The 22703-nt window shown below is 36.3% G+C and overlaps 1 protein-coding gene across 6 annotated transcripts in view; it reads left to right on the forward strand.

The window, feature by feature from the left end:
- Positions 1–22703, forward strand: part of USP32 (ubiquitin specific peptidase 32) — an 81155-nt gene that overhangs the window by 50084 nt on the left and 8368 nt on the right. For 4 of the 6 annotated variants that reach the window (XM_027781352.2, XM_055795583.1, XM_027781357.2 and 1 more), the window contains 17 exons: positions 981–1064; positions 3847–3908; positions 4026–4128; positions 5912–6104; positions 7295–7470; positions 8220–8360; positions 11643–11802; positions 14067–14221; positions 14967–15048; positions 16806–16880; positions 17509–17647; positions 17932–18037; positions 18697–18870; positions 19368–19542; positions 20181–20332; positions 21071–21182; positions 21770–21981. In XM_027781352.2, the coding sequence (XP_027637153.1) occupies positions 981–1064; positions 3847–3908; positions 4026–4128; positions 5912–6104; positions 7295–7470; positions 8220–8360; positions 11643–11802; positions 14067–14221; positions 14967–15048; positions 16806–16880; positions 17509–17647; positions 17932–18037; positions 18697–18870; positions 19368–19542; positions 20181–20332; positions 21071–21182; positions 21770–21981 (2301 nt within the window). The remainder of the gene's footprint in view (positions 1–980; positions 1065–3846; positions 3909–4025; positions 4129–5911; positions 6105–7294; positions 7471–8219; positions 8361–11642; positions 11803–14066; positions 14222–14966; positions 15049–16805; positions 16881–17508; positions 17648–17931; positions 18038–18696; positions 18871–19367; positions 19543–20180; positions 20333–21070; positions 21183–21769; positions 21982–22703) is intronic. The other 2 variants (XM_055795584.1, XM_055795585.1) reach the window with 2 other exon arrangements.

Raw genomic sequence — 22703 nt, forward strand, 5'->3', positions numbered from 1 at the left:
AATTTTTTCATTGCCAAAGCAGTAGAAAATATGGCTTCAGTGAGCTCTTTCTTTCATCCTTTGAGGTTTTTATTATTTGTTTATTTTAAATGGGTCATTTATAAGGAAGTGTATAGCAGTCTTCTTTCCACAAAGAGTTGGGAAAGAAGATTAAGTCTTCAGAATATCTTTCATAGTTGCATCATGAATGTAGTGATGGAAAGAGCTGATGGTGCAGTAATTACATAAATTGTTTAACCTCTCTTTGCATGTTAGCTTTGACCTGTGTGAACTCTGGAGAAAATGGTCTGTAAGAAGAGGTGGAGTAACTGCCACTACTGTAAAAATGGCTATAAATTATATTACAGTATAAGCAATTTAGCTTGATCCATTCACTGTATGGTTGAAAATCACAAGGTCCTCTGACTCTTGTCAGTGGTAACACTACTGTAACTTTGCAAGTGATTAAGAATCAATAGGACTTGTGTTGTAGGGTAAGATCATAAGGACTTGATGATCAAAAATAGTTTTTCCCAGCCCACAGAGGAAGATGGTGGGTTTCTGAATGGATCAAGTATCTGTATATGCAGAGCTTATTTGGACAATCAGAGTCTTAGATTGTCTCAGTCTTGTTTCGTGCAAAGTGATTGCCCTGACCAGTCACATACTGCTTCTGATGGTTTCGTGGTGTGGGAAGGTATGACTACTGCAGTTGAGCATGAGTACTAAATCTGAATGATGGAGAGCTGGAGCAAAGGTTACAGCCTGTGTGTAGTTTGTCCTCTGTACTCTCAAAGCTTTTTGGTTTTCTAGGTTACATGTGTTATGCTAAAACTTGTTTTATCTTCTTTCATTGGATTAAATTTTATTATCAGTGGTAGATGCAAATTTTTGTCAAATCACTGGCTTTGTCATGCCTTGTAATGACACATTTAATAGAAATAGGTTAATAGCTTGATGGTTTTTTCCTTTCCCTTTCCATTCTCTTCCCTTCAACTAAGCTTGGACACCTGACTCTGGAGGACTACCAGATATGGAGTGTGAAGAGTGCACTTGCCAATGAATTTTTAAATCTGCTTTTTCAGGTATGTTTAGAGGAAATTTAAACTTGAAAATTGTGGTCACTAACTCATGAGCTTTTTGCGTGGCCATGAATTGCAGCATCAGCATTTGTGCTAACGTGCTTATGGTTTTGTTTATTTCACTGAGTTATGTGGTTTTGCAATTGTGCATTACCTTGATGGAATGATTCTCTATTTGATTACTATTCTTTTCAGTGTATGGAGATGCCTAAAGCCTAATTTGATAAAGTGAATGTTTATAAACAATACTGTTCATAAAATGAAATATCCAGTGTATCAGCAGTTATATTTTTCATTAGAAAAAGGCTGTGTTCTTAAACAATTGTTCCTGGAAATCTTTGCTGAGGAAGTGACACAGGAAATGAGAAAAGGTATCAGTAATTCTACAACTGCTTTCCCTTCACATTTTTGGTTAACGCCGTTTAAGGAACCTTTTGTTGCTTTCTTAATGAAGCAGTCCTTGAAAGCTGTGATCTCATATCACTATTGTGTTGCAAAGCTGAGGATTAAGTGTGTATACGATTTGGTTGTAATCAAGCTTGAGTTAGATTTTTGTAAATTCTTAAAACAGTCATATTTTAGTGTTGGCTCACTTTGTGCAGAAAATGACCCCCTGAGAGTATTTTCGTTCACTGCAGTTTGTTCCTTACCCATTTTCCATAGAGGTTGATACTTTGAGTTTAAATAATAATAATAATAATGGTAATAAATAATGATGGAGCATTGAAGATTTGTCCTAATCTAATGTTCACCTCCAGCCCTGTATGACAGTCTCAGTTCTTCCAGGGATGGCCAGGGAGAACTGGTGGGCTCCGTTCTCACGTTACCAATGAAACTTGATTAGTTATGAGGCAGATTGTACCAGAAAAATACTTCATCAGAGGGAAGCTGTGGGTTTTGTTTTTGTTTTTGTTTTTTTTTAAATTGTTGTGAGAGGATGTCTGACTAGCATACTCCTGATTCTCCCGTTTATAACCCTAGACTACTTTATAAATTGTGTTTTGAACTATTCTTTGTAAAGAAGTTAAGGGTGACTGAGTGAGAGTACTCGAAGACCATCAGCTGCACCACAGCTGAAAAGAATAAAATCAGAAAGTTCTGAAAATTCTTTTTATCTCTAATTGCATCAGGTTTTGCTTACACAGCAACCTTCTCAGGAAGGGCTGTCTTTATTTTTGGACTGTCTAGCATTATATATCCTTATCCTTATCCATCATCAGAACTTAATATTGATGAACTAACAAGTAGCTATGCAATACTGAAGTAGAATGAATGAACATTTAATATATTTGTCTTAATGATGATTACACGTTGCCATTGTTACACATTGCTTGTTGGAGGTCTCGTTTACAGTATTTTTTTCTCTGGCAGAAAATTGCTATATTTTCATTTTAGATTTTTATTTCCTTTGATAACTTTATCTTATGAAGCACTCTCATGCTGCGGGCTCAACAGCATACTCGTGCAGGACAGAGTCTGCCATTGATTTGTCTGGGCATTCATTTGAGCTGTCATGAGCTTGTGTGTCTCATCTGCAGACAAGAGAAGCTAAGTAGTCTGAGTAGAGTGCCTTGGACGGCTTGTCAACAAATTGGTTTATTTGTAGCGGGTTTAGTTTATATGAAGAATCTGATACTAGCACAGTGTTACATGAATTTAAAAAGAAATGTCAGAGCCAGCTGTGTTGTGTGTGCTGGAAAATCTGTTGCTTCCCAGCAGCTAATAGTCTTTGTTTTATTCAGAATGTGGAATGGTCTCTCACACTGTAATATAAATTTAAATAAGATATCTCACCAGTCATTAGAAATTTCCAGCTGAGATGCAAATTGATAGCCTCAAAAGAGACATAAAGAAAAGACTAAAAATCATGTTATGAGCAGCAACCAATTTGAAAACAGTCTCAGAGACGAGACAGCAGACCCTCCTCCTGCAATGGGAAACAAAGACCCCTGCAGAGTCGGTTCCCCTCTGCTCCCTGCTGCTTGCCCAGTGGCTGGGATGCTGCTGGGAGAACCAGCCCCAGCCATTGCTGCAGCCAAGGCCAGGATGGTTTCACTGGGAAGAGAGGAGTAATATATTACCCGTCAGGGACTGCTGTTGTTGTGTACTCGGAATAAAACTCCACCCAGATCAGGCAGCCATCTAGGGGATGGTGCCTTCTGTGTTTGTTTCAAGACGGGAAAAAAAAAAAAAAAGAAGGAAAAAGCATCAGACATTCAGAGAGTGTTCTACAATTTTGAGAGCATTCTCAGTGTTGACTGGTTCGTTGGCCTGCTTTAAACTTCTCCCTCAGTCTCTTCATGTGCTTGTTTTCCTTTCAGTCCCTTTTATAACCACTTCTCCCCAGTTTTCCCCTTTGCATTTTTTTTATTTTAAACCTTCAGCTTATCCTCTTCTAATATCTTGTAATCTCCCAATTTCTCATTACCTCTCTCCAGTACGTACAGGCATCTTAACTTTTTGTATGTCTGATCCGTGTCAGTTGCTGTGATCTTTCATAGCATGTGCTTCAGACCTGAAAATAATGAAAATTCATTTTCTGTTCACCTTAATTTGTCTTGGGGCTTTTGATATTCTTGGTATTTTTGTCGTAATAGAGGGAACAGGTTGTGAATATCATAATCAAAACACTTCTTTTTTAGTGATTTGTTCAATTTTAGGTAGTCTTGCTATATAATTGAAAAGAATTTTCTGAATGGTTTCGTTAGCTGTTCTTTTCTTGTGTTTACCTAATGTTTGTTTCATAGTGGTGTAGTTCTTAATAAGAATTACTTTCTTTTTCCAGGTGTGTCATATAGTTTTGGGGCTACGACCTGCTACTCCAGAAGAGGAAGGACAGATTATTAGGTGCGTGTTTTGCTCAGAATCTTAAATGGTTTTCAGAATCACCTTTGAATATTTTCAAAAGGACTGTAGTTTCCTTGTTTCAACTGATACTTCATGTTGTTTGTTCTTTACGTACAGAGGCTGGTTAGAAAGAGAAAGCAGGTATGGTCTTCAGCCAGGGCACAGCTGGTTTCTTATTGCAATGCCGTGGTGGCACCAGTGGAAAGAATATGTCAAATACGTAAGTATAATACTACTATATACTGAGTAAGGGTTTCTGTGAATGTGTTGATGGAAAAAAAGTCTGCAGCCAATGACTGCTTAACCAATAATGCTTGAAATCAAACAACTCCTGTCTCTTAGTGGAAAATAATTGTTTTGCTGAATCATTGTCACATGGTGAGCTTTTCACTATAATCTCATTAAACTGTCATCTCTTCCTGTACTTTGTTTCATCATTCCTGCATGTCAAAATATTTTTTGAATAAAAATACAGTCTCACAGTAGTGCTCCCATTAAGTCTTTTGATCCATTTGATAATAGAGCTACCTGTTTTGGTTTTGACTTCACTTAGGCCACAAATACACACTGTATTTTCTGGAAAAATAAAGGAGAGAATTGGTATAACTGGATTTATAGGCAATGGAGAATAGTAGTCCAGTACCTGATGGTGATCAAAGCAGTCCTACTAAAAGGGTATTGTTCTAGGGTGCTTTTTACTACCCACCAACTAAAATATTTAAGTTAAAGCATGGCTATGAACTTACCCAAAAGAAAACGTATTTAATAAAATTTGAGGTGGTGATAAATACTTTTTGCAGGTTACACAAGGGAAATAAACTATTTCTCAAAAGGTTTTTTTATATAGTGATAAGTAATCATGTAAGTATTTGAGTTGTTTTATAAAATCAAATAACTAAAAATACTCAGAAAACTGCAGTGTATGCATTAACTAACCATGTAATTAGTTTTTCTTTGTGCACAGTGAATTGGACAAATGATGGCTTAAATACCTGAAATACTAGTTAATTTAATCCTCGTCATAGTATAAGCACTCAGCTGTGCACATGGTTTCATACCTAATCCTTTGCATAATAGCACAATGCCATTAGTCACTCTGTCTGCCTCTTGAGCAAAGAGGACACTCAGAATTTCCGTAAAACTCTAGAAATTATTACATTAATTCCAACATACATTTTAGCCTTATTTTATACATCTCAATTTAATGCACAGTTTTGTAATTTGACAAGATATAATGTTTAGTTACATGATAAATAGGGGACAAATAAATCAGGAAACATCCCTTTTTTTCAGTGTTGTTATAGTGATGTTTATTGCGTGGATTTTCTTCTTTCCTCTCTTAAGGCTCAGTTAATACCCTTTTCTGTTTTCTCATTTCTTGCTGTTTCTCGTTGTGACTGGTGCTATAAATTGAGTAGGATTCTTCTTACATGTTGTCTGTACTGGGCAGGCAAGTTACACTCTTGGTGGAGGACACAGATATATTTTTTTTTTTTCTCCACTTATATTTTGCCTAAGTGTGAGCCAGATTGCATTTGCAAATTCTTTTCTCCAAAGGAGACGAAGGAACTTTGTTTCAAAACAAAGTTAGGGAAGACTAAATTGTTGCAGGTTTGAGGAAACCATGGGGTTTTTTTTGATCTTGTGCTAGCTGTTCTCATTTAATCCCATGAAATTCAACAACGACAAATCTTCAAATATTTAGTCTAGTTACAGCTGTCTAAAATGGTTGTCTTTTTATGTACCTAGATAGAGAAAATAATTCTGGTATTTCACCATTTTTATATTGTACGGCAGAGTTTTATTCAGTTGGTTTAACAATTTTGACTGTTAGTTTCTGCAGTTTTTTCATCAGTAGGTGTAGAAAATGTTTTTTCCTATAATGCGCACTGTGATATACAAAAGTGGTCATGCAGCTGTGAATTTTGGTGATTGGTTTGGCTGGTGCTAAATGTCTTTGATATCGGCTTATAATTAACTTTTCTACTTCCTACCAATTTTAGGATGCAAACCCTGTTGTGATAGAGCCTTCGTCTGTCTTGAGTGGAGGTAAGAATTCGCTCATAGCTGCTGCAGCCAATACTTCAGAACAGGGAGAAGACAAAATGGGAGGTCTTAATTACTTCAGTGCAACAGAAGAAAAGTTTTCAGATAATATTTCTACTGCATCAGAAGCCTCAGAGACTACTAGCAGCAGTAAGCATAACATCTTATTTCCTTGGAGGTTTAATGTAGAACAGGTTTAGAGAAAACTACATGCCGCATAGATTCCTCCAGGCGAAAAGATAACATGGTTTAGATTGCAGTAGTGGCCTACAAGTGGACGTTGGTGAATTACTAGGATTTTTTAGTCTGTGGTGGATAAACAAGAAACAGTTTTGCTTAAACAGCAATTCATCTTTTATGCTATGAGTAGTTTCCAGAATTGCTTTCAAGATGGTTTTTCTCCTATCATTTATTTTCTGAGTGGATTTTTTTTCCCCCCTCTTCACATTAAGTTGTTTCTAGGTCATACCTAATTGGGCATTGTATTATGTCTTCCAACGAGATGACCTCAGATACTACAAAGAGGAAAGAAGCAGGAAAAAAAAAATCGGAAAAGCATGCTTACAATTTTACCGGGCATGTGATCTAAATGAGTTTATGCAGATTCTAGGAGCCATCTTTTGAAAGAAGAGATTTTTGTTCTTGTGAGAATTTGAGATGTTGGGTTTTTTCTTACAAGACAGCTGAATGTTGCATCTGGTATTTTAAAATCTGTGTCTTAAAACTGTAACTTCAATTTAAAATAGATAAATTACTGTGATTGTTTTTGGGGTGGGTGTTGGAGAAGATAGAGGAAGGGCAGGAAGGGAGACAAGTTTTACATTATAAGTTTGTTCTTTTTATTAACATGAAATTTAGATTTAGTGTTCTGCATAACCAAAGGAGATTTTATCAGAATATAAACATCTTCTTTTTCAAGGACAAAAAAATAAAAATTGGGCATTATTTCATATATATTCAGGTTTGTATACAAGATTTTCAGGAGTCTGGTATTCAAACAACAGATAATGAGCAGATGCTAAACACATTTGTACCGGCAAACCTAGTTAAGCTATTTTCAAACAGGTATTTGTGTAGATAATCTGCTTTGGTATTTGGATATCATATATCCTCTTCGTCACCTTTTCTGACAATAATTTGTCACTCTGTAATTTGCCACTCTGTAGTTTGGAAGAGTTGCAAGTTTCACTGAAGTGTGAAGGATAGCAAACTTCTTCAACAATCTTTTTTTAAAAACAAACAGAAAAAGGATACAAGAATTTAACTCATTCATGTATGGTTTATGGAGTCATGAACTGAAACAGAGGATTTTTATTTTTTTTCCTTGTATTCTGTTACAGATACTCTTTACCCTGGCACACCAGGGACTGATGTATGCTTTGCTAGGCAGCATAATACTTCGGACAATAATAACCAGTGTTTCCTTGGAACCAATGGGAGTACTTTGCTACAGCTTAATCCTCAGAAACCAGGAGCTATTGATAACCAACCCCTAGTAACACAAGAACCAGTGAAGGTAAATACATCTGAGTGATGTCAATGTAGGAAAAGTATCTTTTAGCATACTTCTATCACAGCTTTTTATGTTTGTGGGTTTTTTTTCAGCTAGTGGCTTACTTACATGACGAAGAAGTGCTAATATATAACGAAATTTGAGTTTCTTACTCTTAAGAGGAAAAAATTCTGTTCCTCTTCTGAGGCTACTACTACTGAGTGTTTTGTGGGAAGACAAGTATTCAAAATGTTCTTAAACAAGACTTATAAATGAAAAAGACATATGAAAACACAGCTTTAAGCATTAAGTTTAAAATATTTTAGTGATTAAACACTTCAGTATTTTCAATCTAAATACAAGTATTTATTGCTGTTGTATAAAAACAGAAAATAGTTAACTAAATAGTAAAACAAAACTGACAGTTTTCCCAGTGTTTATGCAAACAAAATATAAAACACAGCCCAGCACCATCAATGATGAGCATAGATTGGATTTCTCTATGCAGTATATGAGTTGTCAGCATAGGTGACAAAAGAAACATAGTACGAATTTTATACCAGACAACTACTTAGAGAAATAGTAAATAGTGAAACTTGAGCTTTAATTATTGTTACATTTAAATACCATCTTTCAGTGTGAAAAGCAGTTGCAAATTGCTGCTTAAATTTTTTTGAATAATTAAAAAGCCTTCTGTGATCATGAATTAAAATCATTGCAGCTACATGCTATTTTTTCCACTTGAGATTTGACAAAGTTCTTTTTGTTTAAAGGCTGCATCGTTAACAATGGAGGGTGGAAGATTAAAGCGATCTCCACAACTGATTGAAGGAAAGGACTACATAATGGTACCAGAACCAGTCTGGAGAGCACTTTACCATTGGTATGGAGCAAATCTGTCCTTGCCCAGGCCGGTAAGTTGTGATTATAGATGCTGTTAACTTGCCATAACCTCCAAGATAATACAAACAACCTAATGTGTCCAAGCTTCTGCCAGTTGCACAAGGTAATCTTTTATGGTCATCTCCCATTTCATTCAAAATGGGTAGTCTAAATGAAAAGTCTTGAAGAGCAAGCTGGGAAAAAGCAGTCTCAGAAATGGACATGGATAGAAAGTTGTGGATATTTACCAGGAGGTTTGCGGCACAATCCCCAGGAGATAATCCCCAGGAGATACTGCAAGAGGACAGAAATGCTGCTCAAATGATCATGATTACTAAAGCAGGCAAAAGTAGACTTGAGATCAGTTTAAAAGACTTGGCATCAAAACACTCGTCTTTAAAAGCCAAGATAAATTTTCAACTGTTCTGCAAAAACAATAGTGTTAAAACTGAGACACCTGCAGCTTTGAAAACGCCTGCCTTTCTCACAACTTCAGGAAGCGGGGGAAAGTTAACAGTTGCTGTCCTTCAAGTTCAGTGTCATAGAAAACATTTGGTGATGATCTAAAAAGCAGATAGCAATAGGTGATCCCAGTGAAGAAAACTAAGACTTTTCTTTGTTAAAATGGTTGCTCAGAAGCGCTTCTGAGCTGTAGCTACAAGCTGCAGGAGTAGTTATTCCTAAAAAGAATTTGTGTATGAGCATATCAGCTTTTGAGTACTGCACAGACTGGTGAAATTGTACAGCTTTTAGTCAAAGGTTTTTCAATAAAGCATTTATCATAAGTAATTCCTCAAGAAATAGATGCTAAAAGTGAATTGGCATCTATTGTCTAAGGCTGCATTAGCACAATCATGGTCAACTGTATTCTGTGCTAAAAGCAAAGACCTCACCAAAAGGGATCTCATCTGATATGCTCATCCAGTTGGTCCCATCTTGTTTTAATTCTTCAGCTTTGAATTTTGTTGCAGGTATTATATATTTTGACCATAGGAATACCAGTTGTTATTTTGAGCAGATCGTTTGTTAAAAATAAATAGTTCTTTTGTGTCGTTCTTCTTCTAGTATTATGATAATTGCCTTGCATTTTTTCTAATGAGTACCAGAAAATCTTACTGGTGAGGCAAGTGATGACCATTCTCCTTCTGCACAAAATCAGTAACACTTCTCCAAATTTGAGGAATACTTATTTGTCAGGAAATAATTCAGATGTATTGAATTTTCACATTTCTTACTTTTGATAGTAAGCAGAAAAGCCAATGAATCACAATAAAATTGTGAAATAGTTTTACAGACAATTAACAGAAGTGTTTAATTGTGTAAGAAAAATGTATTTATAAATCAGTAATACTGCATTTTTATATCAACAATTATTTAATTACCTGTAGTCACTTAAAGCCTTGTAATAAAATTTAACTAATTAGCAAGAGCCTATCAAAGATAAGGTGGTATTTGTACTTCTTTGCATAACAGTTTATTTAAAAAAAAAACACCTTGAAGAACCAAAGTTACTTTTTGTAACTAACACTAGTATTTTATATATTAAAGCTGTAAAATATTTAATAAAAATTCATTTGGGGCTCAATGCGGAATGTATTGCAGAATATAATTTTCAAATATGGAAGTGCCATATATTAAAAGGAATTGACTAAGTGGACCAATAGTCTGTGTTATCTCAATGAGATATTTTTTTTTTGGTTGCAGTTAAAACAGTAACTGTTTGTGAGAGAGAAGCAGTAATTATATAGCAGTAGCCATTGTTGAATCATACAATTTGCTCACAATTTATTGAGCTATCTCTCTATTTCTCTGTGTGTAATATTGCAAAACAATTAACAGGTCATAATCATTTGGAGCTAAAGCTGGCATGCCTTGAATTATCAAAACTGAATTTATAGAGAAGTAGGCTGATGTTAGAGGCAAGAAAAATGAATGTAATTTGGTCTGTTCACTTAGAAACATTGGGAACTTTCTTCAGTTTCTGTTGAGTATATTTATTCCGTATAGTGGTTGGTTTATTCTGTGTCAGGTGGTCTCTTATAGGAACAACACTTAAAAAAAGGAAGTGAGGGGATTTTTTAATTTTTTTTTTTATTTTTTAATGGTAGCAATAGAGATTTGGTGATTGGTGTTGCAAGTACACAGTGTCACAAATGGAGAGAGTTAGCTGTATGATTTTTGATGATTTGGTCTGTTAGCCATAGTAGTGGTAATTATTTTACAGTGAAAAATCACTGGCTTCTGTTACCTTTCTCCCACACATTCTCCATGGAAACAACACCTTTCGTGATACAGGAAAGGCCACATCTCTTTATACATAAACTAATGTGCTTGAGATATTTGCAATAGGGTCATTAGAAGAGAGACATCTATACAGAATGAGAGAATTTTAGTTTGGATATCCTGTCTGCAGAAAAATATAAATACTACCTATGTAAGCTGTAGCTTTACAGTCCATAATTAAGCAACGCTTTGACCCTTGGTTATCTGAGCACTTGAATTCTTAAAGCCCATTTGATTACTTACTACCATCTATACAGGCACTTACAGTCCCAGTTTCCCACCCCACAGTAAGGGACTATTATGTTGTTTTTTTCCAGAAAATGTCATCATATTGCTTTTGTTGTAACTGAATGCTACTTCAGTGCATTTTATTGTTTCTCGCATCTTAAACGGAGTGTTTTCTCCTGCTTCACATGGTCACAAAAATAGTGAACATTCCTGCCATTTATGTATGCCTATGTTTGCACGGATCTACAAAATCTTTGTAAAAATGGTGACTGAAAAGCTGCAAGTCGTATTCTGGGGTAGTTTCAGCTGTTTTTGTCAGCATAAGTTTCAGTCTACAAACTTGCAATACAAAGGTTTTAATTCAAGCTCATAGTTCAGAAACTTCAGAACAAATGTCTTATTCAGCTCGTGTTTTTTCAACAATTGTGAAACTTTTATATTGAAGTATACACAGTGTGGAATTATTGAGGTTCATTGTAGATTCACATATATTTCAGGAATATATATTTCGGGGGTTTTTTCTATAGTATGGCACAGGAAGCTGTGCTCCACTGAGTATGGTGTTTGCTTTTGACAATTTGCCACTAATAAGCTTCAAAAAGGCCTTACAAATCACTGAATTGTTATTCCTGTGGATATTTGCCTAAGACACCCCGTAAGAAGTTCAGAAGATTTCTCATCTCCTAGTAAAACATTGTTTATATTTTTAATCATCTGCTTTAACAATTACTTCCTGCTCCTGTTGGGATTTCCTATATGTTTGAACAGCGGTCTCTAAAATATGTTTTAAACATCTTTACTAGGTGATCAAAAACAGCAAAACAAATGTGCCTGAGCTAGAGTTATTTCCTCGCTATCTGCTCTTCCTGAGACAGCAGCCTGCCACTCGAACGCAGCAGTCCAACATCTGGGTGAATATGGGTATGATGAGCCTGAGAATGTTTCCTCAGCATTTACCCAGAGGTAACTTAAGAATGCAGCAAGAATACAAGTGCGCAGTTTCTAAGAAAGCGAGACCCACAGCTGTAGAAGCTTGCTGCCACTGTGCTTGTACACCAGCTAATCAACTGTAAGGCACAATCAGCATTTGGTAATGATTTAAAGGCTTTCCTGCTATCTTCTCTTGGAAGGAAGAGGCGTGAGGGAGCATTTTCAATGAAGTCCGTTAAGTTGCATAGTTACTGCAAATAAATTGGTGAGCTGAAGGTGAAAAATGAGCACTGCATAAACAAAACAGCGTAGAAGGGCAGATCTCATTATTCCTGTTGGTAATTAATTTTGTAGCCATAGAATAGATGCACCTGTGCATTGGGCTCTGTGTGTGTATCTGATAGTACAGTGCTAGAATAAATGAAATCATTGTTCAGCCAGTTGGTTCCGAGTTACTTGGCCAGCTAGGCTTTAATGCCCCAAATTGTTTAATACTCTTTAGAAAGCGATAGAGTTAATGAAATATGAAGGCTGTTATTTGATGCAGTTCAGAAAGACAATACTGTAGAAAGTGTAAACTTCAAACTGAAATATATGTGCCATAATTGTGATGGTAATGCTTGCCAGAAGATTGTACGAGTAATGGGCTGTAAGAATAGTCTTTAGATTGCAGCTTCACATTTCAGCTGAGAAGTGTTGCAGGTTTTGTTTTTGGTTACACATTTGTGTGCACAGTTGCATACTTGCCTTGCACAAGAGGTTTGAAGAAATAAATGATGTTCACATGCATGTGCATTTGGATGCACACCGATGTATATCTGCATCCACAGTAACATATGTCCAGAAATGGGCTCACCTGACTTCGGAAAATTAAATCCTTTAGTCTTGCTAGTGTTAACCTATGTTTAAAAATCTCATGCAGATGCTCCATTTTTCACTGCTTCAGTAGAATCTAAAACTTAACATGTAGATAGCGGCTGCCTGCTCGATCAAGATCCGCTACAGAAACTGCCTGCTACCCAAATTAATTTTTCCTACTTGACCTAATAAAATGGGAAGTGCTTTGTTTGGACATCCTAAAATGCCCAAATTCAAATAAAGAGAATCTTCTGATGTGCCAAATTTGATCTTGATTTGGAATTATTTTGCTCTGCACTAATTTATTTGTCCAATCAGTTATTAATCTTTTTGAGTTTTCAAATACGCTTTCTTGCTGTAATCTTACAACTAATCCTCTGATCCCTAATCTCAGAAAATGCTTTTTTGTTTTCTTTACAAAAAAATGAGTACTTTGCTTGGTATACTGGGGCAAAACTGATGCTTTACTGACTGATGATTACAATTTAGTTTTACTCTTTTGTCAAATTGCATGTAATACTGCATCTTTTCATATGGTACTATTTATTTTATTTTACTCTTTTGACAGTGAAAGTAGAACAGTGTCACTTCTGTGGTTACTTAAGCAATGCAGTCACCCGATTGGGTTTGGCTGTGTAATAAGTTTTTCATGAATGTGTTATAGACCTGTCTCTCTGAGGAGCTGGAAACTTCCTAATTTTAAACCAAGGAAGCTCAAGGAATAAAGCATGTAAAGTTGGTCTCACCTCTTGTGCGAATGTTTTATTTAAAGATGAGCTCATATTATGGAAAAGAGCAACAATCTCAACTGATGGAATTAATTTGTGTTGTAAACATGAGATTGTTTAGAAATTCTGGTGAAAATCCTAGGCATCTTCACAGAATATGCTTTGAGAAATTTAGTTATTAGGAATACTTTTCTTGTGAAACTGCCAGGCTGATTTCATCTTCACAGATCAGTATTCATCTCCATGGAAGAGCTGAAGCAAAGTCACGCTGCTTCCAAGAACAGTCAGACTGATTTTCTCTTACCTTATTTTTTATTTAATTTCTCATAAAATTTTGAAGTCCTTTATTTTGAAAATTGCCATTGACCCTGATACTCTGTCTTTAACAGAATAGTCCAGTCTTTTAAAACTTCTTTTAAGTTATTTATTTTCTATGAGAATCTTTGGGGAGCAATTTTCTACCAGGTTTTGGTAAGAAGGGAGGTAAATCTGTCTGCTTTATGATAGCAAATTTGTTGTCCCAAGGGGTTAGTAACAACTACCTTTCAATCTAACTCATTATTTTATCCATATACAGAAGCACTAGAACTCCGTACTACTTTGACAAAATATGCTTATTGTATATATAGCGTTTAAGTTACTGATCTGATTTCAGTTGGCCTATGGGTATGTACATTATCTTTTGCCCTTTTCTTATGATTGTGAATCCAGGGAATGTACCTTCACCGAATGCTCCTTTAAAAAGAGTGTTGGCTTACACTGGCTGCTTCAGTCGAATGCAAACAATTAAGGAGATACATGAATATCTCTCCCAGAGGTTACGTATAAAAGAAGAAGATATGCGCCTCTGGTTATACAATAGTGAGGTAATGTTGGGTTTGGGTTGTGTTTTTTTTTAATCAGCTGTTGGATGTTGTATATCTCTTTTTTTTTTTTTTTTCTAGAAACTATTACATGTACATGCACAGAAAAAAAACCCAAAAACAAGTGGATGTAAGTTCCCTTTGCAGTTTAACTGCCCAGGTTGGAAAACTCTTGCCACTTGCTTTCTAGATATATTTTTTTTTTGTGCACTCCAAACAGTGAAATGTTCGTAACCCAGAAAAATTATCTTTTGTTTTCCTGTTAGCCCGATAAACATTTAATTATCTTGTGGTGTATTTAGAAATTAGCAGTTTGTTGACCTATTGAAAGGCTTGATAGGAAATTTCATAGAAACTGTTTTAAATAAAAATAGAAGTATATTCTTTCAGTGCCACACATGATGCTATAGGCTCCTGTTGGCACAGAAGCCAGCAGCCATCCAGGATCTTTTTCAAATGTGCATGTGAACAAATCACAATGAACAAGCAGAATGCATTCCTCCAAACCATTAAGTACGTGTAATTCTCTCATTCTAAAGAAATACCACTTAACATTAAAGCATTGAACTAGATGCTTGTGGAGATCAGTGAACTACTGTATTTAATTAACTTAGGTAAAAAACTGGTGTTCTCATTTTTGTGAAGAAATTGTTAATACTGTTTTAATTTCATTGCTTTGAGATTAAAATATCCTCAGAGTATTTTAAGTCTAGAAGTAGTAACTATATGATTATTTTTTCTTCTGCAGAACTATCTTACTTTGCTGGATGATGAAGATCACAGACTGGAGTATCTTAAAATCCAAGATGAGCAGCATTTAGTAATAGAAGGTATAAAAAGGGCCTATAAATGCTTTACTAAAAATTGATAGTTTTATATAAGTATATATATGGTTAATAAATTGCATATAGTACCCGTTTCTGTAATTGCCCGAACTACCCAAATATATAGGCCTAATACCAAAATATTTTGGTTTTGGAAGTATTTTGAGAATGAAGAGTATGTGTAAATAGATGTCTGTTTCTATGTATGTATTGAAAGAAATACAGGAAGAAATACCAAAGCTTCAAATAATCCGCTATTCCTACAGTAATAACTAAAATACCAGAGATTAAACAAAAGCGGTATGAGGCATCTGAGGCTTTTTCATTATCTGATTTTTCTTTCACTAGTTTTACCAGAGTTCAGGTTACAGTGTTTGCATGTATACATTCTTACTCATAAAGCAAAAGGTGGAGAAAACAGCGTGTTTTGGTCCATGTCAGTTTTGTTGCTAAGATTTTCATTAGAAGCTGCTTTTATTTTCACATCTGGAGAGAGCCTAATTCATTTGGACTTGACTGCTTGACTGACTCTTGTCGTGGCAAAAAGGCGTTGTAAACAATCTCAGCCTTTCTTGTTTCAATTTATGTCTCTCGTGTCTCATACTCCTGCCATGCGCTACTACGCGAGGCAGTGCTGTCAGTCACAAGTATATTAAGCCTTTGTCCAAGGTAGCAGGGTGCACAGATCAGCTGAGTTTTCGCCTAGTTTGACCTTTTGGCTAATTTTTGTATACGAGAAACAGAAGTATACGTATTTAATCCACTCTGTCGTTGTCCTTACATCACAGAGGCGCTATAGAAATCTGGGTCTGACGTTGTGTCTGTACAAGTTTAACTTAACATAGCTTTATATTGCACCTCAGGCTGGTGTGCTGGATGGACTCATCCCTTTTGTCATTTGGCTTAGCTCACATTTAATCAAGTTAAAATTGGTAGAGTGGATGATGCAGTTCATTGTGTGCCTGCATTAATCACCAGACACAAGAGAAGAAATGGGAATTTATGTGGTGAGAGGGGAGAGGGACGGCACCTTGCTGTATCAGGTGAAACCCCAAGGCTGTCATTCAGTAAACAAACAGGCTTTAAGTCAGCACTGCCACGAAAGAACCAGCCTGCCTTTCTGCTGTCTGTGATGCCAGCTGCTGTACCCGTGGACAGCTACTTGACACCTATCTGAGGAGCTGGCTGTGAGAAGCGATCTAGTGAAAAATTACTCCCTTTTCCTCTATTGAGCCATGTCCTTTAAGCCACTTCACTGTATGCTTGTGTCCATGCTAGGGGGAGGTCTACAGAGGGGACCTGTGGAGAGGCGGTGGTAAAGCTAGTTTAGAAAAGCTTGTGGGTTTTTGTCCCGCTTTATCTTGAAACAGATATATTTTGTCCCTCTTTTGAAATGCACTTCAATCTTTTGGTGATTCATAACAACAAAAAATATTAGTGATCACTCATGAAGTGAACAGATCTGTTCAGATCTGGGGGATACATACTAAATATTAGAATAAGTACTGAAAACTTGTAATCCACTGGAAGTCTCAAGGCTGCTTTCTAAAGATGTTACTGGAATGATGCCGGTATTAGAATGATTTCCAATAATGATTGGAAACAATGAAATAAAACCTAGCAAAAATAATAACTAAAAATAAGCAATTTTCTATTCTCAATTAAGTATTAGAAAATTTTAATTAAACCTCTTCAGCTGCATAAGCTCTCTGGAGCAAGTAACAAAGAATTTTAAAAAATCCTTATACCATATCTCTTTCTAGTTCGAAACAAAGACATGAGCTGGCCGGAAGAGATGTCTTTTATAGCAAACAGCAGTAAAATAGACAGACATAAAGGTAAGTGTTTCAGCATAGTAATTGAATTATGATGAGAAGAGAAATCCGAGAGGCTATATTATGTTGAAACAATTATTTTTAGTATAAGCCCGCTTAGCATCGGAAGAGGTCTTTTACACCTGTGCTGCTTGGCTTGTTCTTTCTGTTGTATTAACTTAGATGCTGGAAATGTGCAAGTGTTGGATGTATAGACAGATAAATTTGTAGATGTTCAGATGCAGCACTAGCAAATGGTACATAACAAATTCCGAGGTTTGTGTTTATTATCTGGGAAATTTTTTTAAGGTAAGGAATAGTTAAGATTTTAACAAATCAATCCAGAAATTTCAGTACCATAATTATTTACTGAATACATACAAACTGAAAATAGTTTGTATGGATTGTACTGAGGTCCGTGGTGGATCAGATCCAACAAAATACCTCAATTTCTATTAACTTAAGTAGAGAGAGAAGGTGTTTTGAACAGGCTGGTCCTCTGTTTCATCTGTGCCAGCTGTAGTCTTGTAATTGGGAGCAGGTTAAATTGAACTGGTTACTGTGAAAAGGTCATATTCTTAACTTTACTGATATACCATTCTGAATTGTTTACATCTGCACAATTGGTATAATTATGTTTTCTTTTTCTCAGTTCCTACTGAAAAGGGTGCTACTGGATTAAGCAATCTGGGTAACACATGCTTCATGAACTCCAGCATCCAGTGTGTCAGTAATACACAACCTCTAACAAGGTATTTCATCTCTGGAAGACATCTTTATGAACTTAACAGGTAATTTTTTATTTGAGACCATTGGCATTTTAGATGCTGTAACATTTCTTTAAAATGAGTTCCAGCTTTCAGAAGTAGACACGTTGAATAAATCCTCTTAAGTTCAGTGTTATCAACTGTCAGCTTTACAGCAGATACTAGATTAGATACACGAAAATGAAACCTGTTTTGTTTCTGGGAGAGTTAAAACAGTTCAGCAAGAAGCCTTTGCACTTCCTTGTTTATCCCTATGCATGAACTTTGTTTAAATTTTAGTACGGCCTTAATTACTTCTTGGTTTCTAGGACAAATCCAATAGGAATGAAAGGACACATGGCCAAGTGCTATGGGGATTTGGTTCAGGAGCTGTGGAGCGGAACTCAGAAGAATATAGCACCGTTAAAGCTGCGGGTGAGCCTCTGATGTGTGTTTTTTAAAGATGGAACACAAGAATTTCTGTGAATAGCAGGAATTATTTAATGCAGTTTTTCCTGGTGTTACCTGTATTGTAGTGGCTCTTGGCCTCAAATCAGTATCTCCCCTAGAGAAAGGGAAGGAAACTTGGACACAGGTTTCAAGTGTTAGAAGTTGGCTGTGAAGCCAGTGACCGTATCCTGGGCAGTTCGTTATCACAGATGTTACTTGAAATGGGTCACAGAATTTGCTTTCTCACCTGTAAGGAACATAGGGGAGGTTTTCAGGAAGGGGCTGTGCAGGGGCGAGGTGCACATTTCCAGGAGGCCAGGATTCATCGGTCCTGGTGCTCAGGAGTTGAGCCGCTTTCTGTGGAATATAATCATGATTCAGTGGTTGTAAGTTCAGAGGAGTTACATGGTGTGAATCAGAGGTTGTGGTATAAGATGTGGCTTTTATAGCACTTGTTATGGACAAAAGATTATGCATTTGCCTGTGAATGGTCTTCTGTTTTGAAAGCGTAGAGGGTTATCTTTAATTCCTGGCAATTGAATTTGTGCTCGTTGACAGCAGGTGTCTTGTCTAAAATATTTTGATTTATTCTTACAGCTTTTATTACATGACGTTAAAATAACTTTCTGGCTTTTGTTTTATAGTGGACAATAGCAAAATATGCACCAAGATTTAATGGCTTTCAACAGCAAGACTCACAGGAGCTTCTGGCTTTTCTTTTGGATGGTCTTCATGAGGATTTGAACAGAGTTCATGATAAGCCATATGTTGAACTGAAAGACAGTGATGGTCGACCAGACTGGGAAGTAGCAGCAGAGGTATGAGTTAAAACTTTTTGGGGCTAGGGTTTGTTTGCTTTTTTTTTTCCTTACAGTACTAAGCTGCTAAGTTTTTGATGAGGCTGGCTGTGGCAGTACTTTTTCAGGACTCTGCTGTCTTTTGGAACTTGTTATATCTCTGATTTGAGGAGTCGGTTTCACCTTTGAGCTGAAAATGAGGTTTAGGTATTATAATAAAGGTATAGAGATGATACTTCACAGTCACTTTGAACAACTTTTCAGAATTGTGGAGCATCAAAATATTTCAAGATACCTGATGGTCCTTTCAGAAGTACTTTAAATGATGTTGTACCTTGATTATAGTGTTAATTGAATTAACTTTTCTTTATTCATGTTGAAATGAAATACTTCCTATTTATTAGAAATTGGTAAACAACTTCTATGGAAATCATTTGACTTCCCATGAAACTACTTCCTGTAGTTCAAGCAAATAGTCTTCAGTTTCTAACTTTGTGTTGTGTCATACTTCACTTTAGGCCTGGGAAAACCATCTGAGAAGAAACAGATCCATTGTTGTGGATTTATTTCATGGGCAGCTGAAGTCACAAGTAAAATGTAAAACTTGTGGACATATAAGTGTTAGATTTGACCCTTTTAATTTTTTATCCTTGCCTTTGCCAATGGATAGCTACATGCACCTAGAAATTACAGGTGAGTAGTAGCGTTTAATTCCCTATAAACTTGTCATTGCTAAAATAAAAATTGTATATGTAGAACATCTAGGAAACATCCAGATTTCGTTGGTGTGGTACTTTTAAAAATAGTATAACCATTTTAATATAATAGAGTACCCAGATTTTCATTGGAATACAGTTAAAGTAAACCCTTTAAAAATAGAGCATAGATGGCCCATTTCAGTCTTGACTAAATGACTTAATGCAGAAACATGCAAAATGGAGATTCTGAGAACTTTTCTTCTGTTCACTGTGTCGTGAAGGTTGTCTTTAAATCTGCACAGAGTGAAAAAAGAAGGGCTGGGGGGAGTCTACAAACACAAATTACTTTATGGGTCATGAACTATGCTATGAAAAACTGATGTATTGTGGGCAAAGAAGCAAAGATGATAAAAAAGTGAAACAGATTTTGAAACCATTTTCTACTGCCTATGCGGCAAGAGATTTCTGACATTTGTCTCAAGCCTTGAAAGTTGAACTGGTTAAAAAAATATTTAAAAAACATATCTTCAAGTGGGGAAAAAATACTTTCTACTAAGTAAGTAGCTGTAATATATTGTTCTCATTAAAACTTTCCTGGTTTGCTGACCAGTGTGTTTCTTTTCCCCTTTAAAGTAATTAAATTAGATGGTACTACTCCTGTTCGATACGGCTTGAGGTTGAACATGGATGAAAAGTATACAGGTTTGAAAAAACAGTTAAGTGAACTCTGCGGGCTGAAACCGGAACAGATTCTACTTGCAGAAGTGCATAGCTCCAATATAAAGGTAAGAAGAAAAAAAATTAAGTATTGCTGCAGCATACCTTTGGTGGTTTTGTTTGTTATTTGTGTACAGTGGCGTACTACCATCTTTTTGGCATTAAGCTTTGTTTAGAAGAACTGTGAAATAATTTAACTTAAAGTATGATAAAGTCAGCTTAGCTATAGCTCTATATGAACTTCTATTTCATTCTTAAACTATGCTTTGGCTTGCTTTAAATAGATATAAAATCAGACTAAACTGAACCAAAATAAACCACTTGTAAACAAAATTATTAGTGATGTAGAAGCTTGCAGAAGTTTAATTGAATTGATTACTACTGATATTTTTAGGAAAAAAAGGATAAAATAATCTTCAGGTAATAAATCTCAAGTTAGAGTGCTGTGATGAGTTTAAACGCTCAAGATATCGGAGGCATAAGTAATGACTGGCTTAGTTCTGCGTAGTGCATATGTATATATGTGTACATTTTTTTGCTCTCATTAAATATGATTAAAGCTGCTTGAAACTAGGGGCTGTCAGTCTGTTTAGAGAACCAGTAATAACTCTTTCAGGTCTTGGTGCAGAGATCTGCAAAGGAGTGTCCTTGTTGGCTTCCTTTTTTCCTTCTGGAGAGGTGCAAGAAAGCAGCTGGGAGGGGAAGGATGAGCTGATAGATACGTTATTTTCAAAAGAACAGAACACATTCAGAGTCACGGATAGCAGTATATGCAGGTCTGACTAACTTCCCCTTTTTTGCTGAAGAACTTTCCTCAAGACAACCAGAAAGTCCGGTTATCAGTGAGTGGGTTTTTGTGTGCATTCGAAATACCAATTCCAGGATCCCCTACATCAGCATCAAGTCCTGTGCAGACAGGTAAAGCAAAACATACTTATTTTCCTTTATTTAAGTGCATTTAATCCTCACTTAAAATGCACAGTGCTTACGTACTGGAGACATTCATGAGAAAACCTTATTACTTATTACTAAGTAAACATTAAAGATTAAAGACAAGACAAATAAGAGTTCTGATCCACAAAGGAGCTGTGTGCAGTCTCAGATCATTTACTGATGATCTGTGATCCTTTTTAGGATCATGCCCAGAATAGCAGTCTGAAGGTTGCTATATACTTACTTCAGTTCAAGACGCAAGATGTCTTGAACAAAATGTTTTATTGCTTGTGGATTGGCTTTAAGGCAGGACAAGTAAAAAATTGGAAGTGTGGTGTGTGGTTTTGCTTTTATTGCTTGTGGTTTCTTATATGGGTTGTAAACACCTCTGCTGTTCTTTGCTCTTGCATGCTCTGATTTTGCAAAGTTGTAGGCAAATAAAGGTTAGATGTTGGTCTTAAGGAGAGTAGAAGATATTTCCTGAAATGCATTGAACAGGGTGGAAAGGATAAAAATCATGTGATCAGTTCTGGTTACTGTAGATAATTGAGGGTGTAATCGTCTGTCAACAGATGTCTCGACTGGGCCACCAGCTAATGGAGCACCCAACGTAATGATGAATGGGGACCTTCCTAAACCAACCCTCATTCCAAACGGAATGCCAAATACTGTAGTGCCATGTGGAACAGAGCGTAACCTTGCCAACTGGACTCTCAACGGTCACGTGCCCGTGCTCTCGGATAGTCCCTGTACAGGGTATATAATTGCAGTCCACAGGAAAATGGTTAGTACATTTTGCATTTGTTATAAACTGTTCACGTAACACGCTCTGAAGGAAAGCCAGTGAGGATTTTTTTCAATGTCCGTATGATAAATTAATCTTTATTTCTTAAGAAGAGGGAGTGAATACATTTTCCTCTTAAGTGGGCGCCAAGTTCTACAGAAACACAACTCTTGTAAATTTAAATGGTTATGTCTAGCGTTGGTGTATTTTTCTTTCCTTAGTACTGGCATGCTTCCCAGTTCTTTAATGCTGAGATACATACTTGGGCGTTCACTAACTCCCTGATTAAATGTTCCAGACTCTTTGAGCAGAAAAAATTCTAATTAGAGGAGCTACTAGAAATGCATTTCTTTCCCAGTATGTGGAAAAGCCTTATTTCTTACACGGAAACAGAGTGAAGCTATATAGTACATTCCTGGGTCATTCTGTTGGCGTGAACTACTCTTTGTAAAAGCATCAGTGCTGAAGTTGAACTCTAAATGTCAAAGCTGGATGACTGAACACCTCAGACAGCCTCGTGTTCTGTATGCACTGTGTCCAGACTTCAGAGCCTGGTCGTGTTTAGAGCCTGGTGGATATGGGCCAGGAGACCATTTGACTGCCCTCTTCACCGTGTGTTTGTACGGGGCCTTTTGCTTTATTCTCTCAAGCAGTGGCCACTAACCACTGTTACCACTGTTACCTTGATTCAAATTTTGCAGAATCTTGTAGGCGTGGGTATA

This window comes from Falco peregrinus, chromosome 2 (genome assembly GCF_023634155.1).
Source record: "Falco peregrinus isolate bFalPer1 chromosome 2, bFalPer1.pri, whole genome shotgun sequence".
Taxonomy (NCBI): domain Eukaryota; kingdom Metazoa; phylum Chordata; class Aves; order Falconiformes; family Falconidae; genus Falco; species Falco peregrinus.